Source organism: Montipora capricornis, chromosome 1, assembly GCF_036669925.1.
Source record: "Montipora capricornis isolate CH-2021 chromosome 1, ASM3666992v2, whole genome shotgun sequence".
NCBI classification, from domain to species: domain Eukaryota; kingdom Metazoa; phylum Cnidaria; class Anthozoa; order Scleractinia; family Acroporidae; genus Montipora; species Montipora capricornis.
In genome coordinates, this window is record NC_090883.1 from 48,347,158 (window position 1) to 48,354,657 (window position 7,500).

At 39.2% G+C, this 7,500-nt stretch overlaps 1 protein-coding gene across 1 annotated transcript in view; it reads left to right on the forward strand.

Annotated features, from left to right (window-relative positions):
• LOC138046799 (opioid-binding protein/cell adhesion molecule homolog) overlaps positions 1 to 7,500 on the forward strand; it is a 30,233-nt gene that overhangs the window by 19,899 nt on the left and 2,834 nt on the right. Inside the window, exons 3-4 of the mRNA XM_068893384.1 lie at positions 530 to 1,180; positions 3,547 to 3,708. Of these exons, the coding sequence (XP_068749485.1) occupies positions 530 to 1,180; positions 3,547 to 3,708 (813 nt within the window). The remainder of the gene's footprint in view (positions 1 to 529; positions 1,181 to 3,546; positions 3,709 to 7,500) is intronic.

Here is a 7,500-nt window from a genome sequence, read left to right on the forward strand (position 1 = left end):
CCTCCACCTCAAAATTGTTTACTGTAGGCACTTACATGAACCTGTTAAGAATAGGCCTTATCACAGTTTTGGAAGCCATCTTGACGGGTAGGCAAACCTGTCCGAAATATAAACAGTGTTTCTATGGGAATCTGCGTTATACAAACTTGAGAAAACCTTGAATGTAGAAAAGGATCTTACCGGCACTAGAATTTGTCCAGCGAATTTTAAATTTCCCTTACATTTGTCTGTAATTTTTTTTTCCGTCAACTGACGCGTGCCTGACTGAACGTAAATTTCAAACAATTGTATGGCAAAATTTAAAATTCCCCTGGGTAAATTCTAGTGCAGTTAGGATCCTTAAATTTTGTCAGTAAAACCTTTTGGCTAACAACTCAAGTTTACCATTGAAGAATTTTTTTTTATATATTCAAGGTTTTCTCACGTTATTTAAACGCAGATTCCCCTAGAGACATTGTTATTTTGAACACGCTTGCCTACCCGTGCAGATGGCTTCCAAAACCGTGAACAATTCGCTTTTTCCTGACAGTTCTGAACGTCACAGCTTCACAAACCAATGTCACCTTGAACGAAGGAGCTACAACAACTCTGCAATGCTATCTGACATATTCAGAAGCAATAAACGTTTCGATATTCTGGCTGTTTGACGGAAAATTCATAAAAGCTGAAGCTTATCATGAGGGAAATGATCAAAACTTAAGTACCACAAACGTAGATCGAATGGCGCTGGAACTGAAGCACGTGACACGGCGACAGGGTGGCACATACTCCTGTGGTGCACTGTCAGCGGATCTTCGAAGATCACAAAAAATTTCTGTCAAAATTAAAGACGCAGAGGGCCCAAAACTAGAAGTAGAGGGAAAAGCAGATCAGGTCTTGACAAAAGGTAAAAATGTTACGTTGGTTTGTGTTGCTGTTTACCCGGCAGCATCTTTCGTGGACACATTTTGGACTTTTAATGGTAGTCGTCGAATACTCAGCAATAATGGAAGCGGAAAATATGAAGAGAGCAAATGGTTTGAGCAGGCGTCGAATGAAAACATCAAACGACTGAGAAGGCTCCGTTTGATCATCTATGATGTAGCATTTAGTGACACTGGACAATACGCTTGTGTTCTAAACACTTCACGTGGTTTGCGGCGGAAAAACTTCAGCATTTTGGTTACCAAGGAAAAAATGAGTAAGTTTCAATAAAAAAGTCCTTCAAACGATTTCTGAATAAAACTTGCTGACATGATTTCTGTTGTATCTTTCGGGTAGTCGAGGTACATATTTACATGAAAACGCAGTGAAACTAACCTGCGACTCGGAATGTTCTTGTGTCAATCTAAAAGCAACCCGGGATAAAAGAACAGAAAAGTGAGTTTTATTAGAAAAATCATCTGTAAATTTTATCCACAAATAAGGCAGTTATTATTGGTTTGCATGAAAAATTAAAATCACGGTTAATCAACGTTTCGATGTATCAAACATCATTCTCAAGATTGAGGTCGTTTATGCTAATGTCAAAGTTGTTAAGAGAGAGTTGAAGATTTTGAATATCTAATATGCGCATTCCACAGTGCTTGATGTTGTGTAAATATTTTAGTTAAGCATCAGTGAATAACTTCGCGCGGATCGAGTCTGACTGTACGTTGAGTGACGGTTTTAGTTCTTTTATGATTAACATTTCGTAGAACAGACTCTACTTGCAAACGTCTTTATGTGGTCTTTATGTGTTCACTGGAAGAGCTACTTCAGGAAGAAGGCACAATCCCAACCTTCTACAAACGCTACGTCGATGATACCTTCGCGATCATGCCTAACACCGCAGAAGCCCATGCTTTTCTTGATGTCCTTAACTCAAAACATCCTGCGCTAAAGTTCACTATGGAATTGGCCGCTAACAGCACACTACCTTTTCTTGGCATGAATATTATAAAAACGGAACTAAACTAGAAACTAGTGTTTAAAAGAAACCAACTAACATTGGTCTTCTACTACACTTTCATAGCCATGTTGATCAACGCTACAAAAAGGGCCTCCTTAAAACCATGCTTAACAGAGCCTACAGACTGTCGTCTAACTGGAAACATTTCATCAACGAATGTGAGGCCTTAAAGCTAACGTTCTCAAACCTCCTTTACCCATCACAATTGATCGAAACCACTGTAAACCATTTTATTACTAATGTTGTTACGGACTATGTACAGAGTGATGCAGACAGGAACAATGACTCCACTCCTACGGTTATGTTTTCAATCCCTTTCACTAGCCAGAGCGCTGCAGACAGCACAAGGAAACAGCTACAAGACCTTAGTTCGAACTAGAATCGGTGTCTCCATAAAACCTATCTTCACGAGCAAGAAAATAGGTGAAATCATCAAAACCCGTTAACCAAAACCGAAGATCATCAACGAACAATGCGTTGTTTATCACTTCAAATGTGGTCTATGTGAAATGGACTATATCGGTTTTACTAATCGACACCTCTTTCAACCGATCAACGAACACACCAACTCAAGATCTTCAATTGGCAAGCACATGAAACTACAACATGGAGTCCAACGACCAGCCATTGCAGAAAATTTCACCATCCTAAAAAAGTGCCGGAGTAAACTGGACTGTTTGTTCTACGAAATGTTAATCATAAAAGAACTAAAACCGTCGACACTCAACGTACCGTCAGACTAGATCCGCGCGAGGTTATTCACTGATGCTTAACTAAAATATTTACACAACATCAAGCACTGTGGAATGCGCATATTAGATATTCAAAATCTTCAACTCTCTCTTAACAACTTTGACATTAGCATAAACGACCTCAATCTTGAGAATGATGTTTGATACATCGAAACGTCGATTAACCGTGATTTTAATTTTTTTTGTAAAATGCTTCAGCAAGCAACTCCTAATCCGATTATTGGTTTGTCACGGTTATTAAGACACAACCATGGCCTAGTTCCTACAAAGTTCCTAACTCGTCTCCTATATCTCAGTGGGGGAGCATCCGAACCAGTGAATCGGAAGGCCGTAGGCTCGACTTCTGCCGGAACACTCGGAATTTTTTTCCGATTATCCCCGATTTACTATCGATACAAAGATAGACATATTTCTTCAATGAAAACAGTCTTTCTGTAAGAATACGGTGCCCCTCTACAATCTGAGAGATACAACAATGAAAGTACAATCCATAGATGTAATTAGATTTTGTCAGAAGCACATGCCATTGAAGCGTGTAACTTGCAACTCTTTTCCATGAAAAGAATCTGGGGACTTAAGGACACCATTTGCACGCGCGGGAAAATGCACGAGCTACGTTATTACTTACAAAATAAAGAAATTTTTAAACTTAAAAAGAAACCCCAGCTCTGAACCAGAGTTAAACGCTTTAAGGTCATGAGTTTCTGATTCTGTTTAAACGAACAGCGAAAAATGTGATATTACGGAATTTCATCCCGGCAAAAATCTATGTTCCGTTTCAATTTATTCCTCACCTGGAACTTCCCAGAATATTTAGTCAATAGGAAAGCCCTATAACTTCTGTTTTGCTTGCTAATATTATAGATACAACACCTTCTCCGTGGCATCTCACAGATGACAGAAATCCTGGTCCTATTGGTACAACACTTTTTATTGGTCTTGGTCTTTTCGCTGGATTTTTAATGACAGTCATAGTTTCTTTCAAGCTCTTACGAAGGCGGACAAGGGTGCGATACATGGAGTCAAGTAAGCCATTAATTACTATTAGTAACACTTTTACTCTTAAGAATGATCAGCATGTAAATTCTCCTCCCAATTTCAATTAAATGTCAGTCAAACAGGTATCGAGGATGAAGATAGTTAACAGCGTAACAGGTGTGCTCTTGCTATAACACCAAATTCTCATGACTAACCAACAAAGAAATCTATGATACTAGTTAGGAGAATAAATGTTTTGATCTTGGGAATCAAGAGCTTGTGCTTGACATGTGCTTGACAAAAATCCAGAAGTGTGATACAAAACTCGGGTTTAAGGCCCCTCTCTCTCAGAACAGTTTGGCTGTGCTGTGCTTATGAGTTCTAACATGGACGAAAGCTGTTCATGGCTGCCCAGGAACCATTTTCGTCCTCAGAGTCCTCCGTTTCTTTTGGTCACATGGTCGGCGAAACATAGAGCTCTTGTCGTGCCTAAAAATTCAAATTGTTTCATTGGCTGATTAAAATGTATGAGTAGAACGAATTAAAACTACAAGCACTTCGCATTACATTTTATTCCCGGCCCGCATTAGACTGCTAGCATGCCGCAGTCCCTTTCCAGAGATAGTCGTGAGAGCGCGAGAAATAGCCGAGAGCGCACAGCACGGCGAGACTGGAGCGAGGAGAAAAAGTTCCGCTTTCGCTCGCCTATTTTGCGCCCCTTCGCAACTATCTACAAAGGGACTGCTAACATTCTAGGCCTGCATCACAGGAGCAACTGGAATGTCCATAGATAAATTTTTACATTGTCATCGAGGAACGGAGTAGCCTGATCATTGCATTGTTTGAAAACGTTAACGCCAACACCTCGCTTTTTTAACTTCTCTCTTTGATTGAGAAGAAACACAACCAGGACACAGCCATTGCTGACTTCTTCTAAACTGTCCACTACAAAACGAACAGGCTGTAATATGAGGGACTTTCCAAAAGTGCCTGGCATTATACTTAAACAACATTGTTTCCGGCTTCGAAGCAATGGCCCACGCTTTGTTTCGCCGACCAAAAGAAACGGAGAGCTCTGGGGACCAGAATGTCCAAGAACTTGAATGGGTTATAGGCTGTGCGCGTGACTGAGGGAAGCCTCAAAAGGCCAGACCAGAAGTCCATGAGTAGGAGCCTCCCTATGCACTAAATCCTTGAGTCAACCTTTGCACGTATTTTTCTATTTTTAGCACTAACCCTCCAGCGGGAGACTCACATTTACATCACTTTACATTCAACGTTTTGCTATTTTTGTCTTCCTTAGACAATAACTTTATTCTGATTGGCCATTCTAAACAGTGCGTGCAGAGCCGAAGAACTCGTGGCGTTCTAAAACTAGAAAGATACGCGCAACGGTTGACCCATAGGGCTTGTATGGGAGAGGCAAGCTCCTACTCATATATTTAACAAATATCCTGCGAAATTGCGCGGAATATTGCCTGATACTTAGCCGACGAGGCCGTAGGCCGCGTTTTCTAAAATCAGGCGATATTCCGCAAGATTGAGCAGGATAATTGTTTTATTATTTAACACATTGATGTCAAAGCTCAATTTTGTACGTTATTGGGAAAAAAAGCTGGAAAAACTACTATTTTTCCCCCCCGACACAAAAAAATACGTAAATCGCAGGATATACGTCGAGTATACGCACGACGAATATTGAGCGTGCTATGACCATATTTGGACATCGTGACAATGTGTTGAATAATAATTAAGCAATAGAGGACGTTTTCTGTGTTTCCGTAGCCTCATCTCTCGAGTGTTTAGACGAGGCTATGGAAACACGGACAAAAGTCCTCTATTGCTTTTCTAAAATATTTCTCAAAGATAATCCAACAAATGAAGGAAGCAAATGAAGGAAAATTCTTGATTGAAACAGATTTCCTTGATACACGCTCATTTTTCCTACCAGCCAATCAAAACGCGCATCTGGCCGCATATAACCAATCAAAATTTGTGTGATGTCAGCCGTGTTTCCATACTCTCATCTAAACACAGCTATTGACCAATGAGAGTGCGTGGTACTATCCTAATGTTAAATATTATTAGTATATACCACACGTGAATAGTGCTCTCTGCGCGTGCTGATTGGCTAACTCGGAGGTGATTATCCAAGTACTATTCACCTCCAAGTAACCGGCGCACGAGATTTGAAATTCTCCATTGTATTCTACAAAAGTGAGTTTTTTTGGTTCGTTTTTTTATTCAACCTCTGTGGTATATACTAAAACAATTATTCACTTCAGTGTCGGTGAAAGTGGTGGGTATTTACCTCCACTTCGGTGTATAATTGTTAAATATTCAGGCACGGCTATGAGGCTTTATGGTCAAATTTTATTCCCCAAAGCTCAAAACTAGGTCCTATACCGTTTACATTATACATGGCACCTCTGCAAAATGTTATTAGCTCGCACAATTTAGACTGCAAGTGCTATGCAGATGATACTTAAATTTATATTACTATCAACAATCATGAACTTCCAGCTAACTCGCTTGACATCCTTTGCACTTGTGTTGAAGATGTGTTTTCGTGGAGCACTAAGTACATGTTAAAGTGTAACCCCAATAAAACTGAAATGCTTCACTTTACCTCGCGATCTAGCAAACAACCCGCTTTTTGTGAGGCTGTAGACCTATCTAACACCACAGTGAAAGTAAAAACCTAAGGCCAGGAATTTGGGTGCAATCATGGACAGAACGCTGTCGTTTTCTGACCATATAAATGAAACGTGCAAGGTTAGCAGAGCGATAAGATCGATTGAACGTATCCGGAAATATCTTCCACACGATATGCTCAAGTGGTTGGTGAATTCTCTTGTGATTTCTAGAGTGGACTACTGCAATAGTCTTTTATTTGGTATTCCAAATTAACAAAAAGCCAAACTGCAAAGGATCCAAAATGTAGCAAGCTCGGTTGGTAACAGGTATACGCACCATGCACCGACCACATAACACCCATACTTAAGAATCTACACTGGTTGCCAATAGAGGCAAGGTACCACTTTTAGTATGCAAGACACTAAACGGACAGTCCGCTGAATACTTGAAACCGACAATTAAAGGATACCATCAACCACTCACTCTAAGGTCGTCATCTCGTTCTCTGTTATGTACACTGTATGTATGCCATCACATAAATCCAAGACCTACGGTGGCCGTTCTTTCTCTAATGCGGCACCACAATTGTGGAATTCAATTCCTCATGGCATTAAAAAGAATCAGACACTACAGAAACATTTAAATCTCGGCTCAAAACATTTATGTTTAAAAAACACTTTTCAGAGTCATTATACTATATGTTCACTTTATGAATATTACATGCTCACTATATGTCTTGAATACTATATGTACTTTTTATATATTTAGTTTTTTTAATATTTACATTAGATTCTTATACTAAACATAAATTAGACATTCATTTCCATTTATATTGTAAGTGCATGGCGATTAGAATGCGCACTAAGTACGTCTGTTATTATTATTATTATTATTATTATTATTATTATTATTATTATTATTTTTATTATTATTACTAAATTTCCGGCTCACGTCTGTTTTGTCTCACAAGTTTTAAGTGAGATTTCTAAGTAAAGTAATGTTAAAATTGACCATAAACCCCCGTAGCCATATATGATTATTGATATACCGAACGTGGCCTATTGCGTTTAGTGTAACTGGTGACTGCAGTTTGAAACATGTACAATGTAACAATGTTTTCTTTAATGTCTTTTGTTCATTTTAGAATCAGTTTTAACAAATACTTGAAATTCGACTACACTCCCGAAAACGATGCCTCTGTAT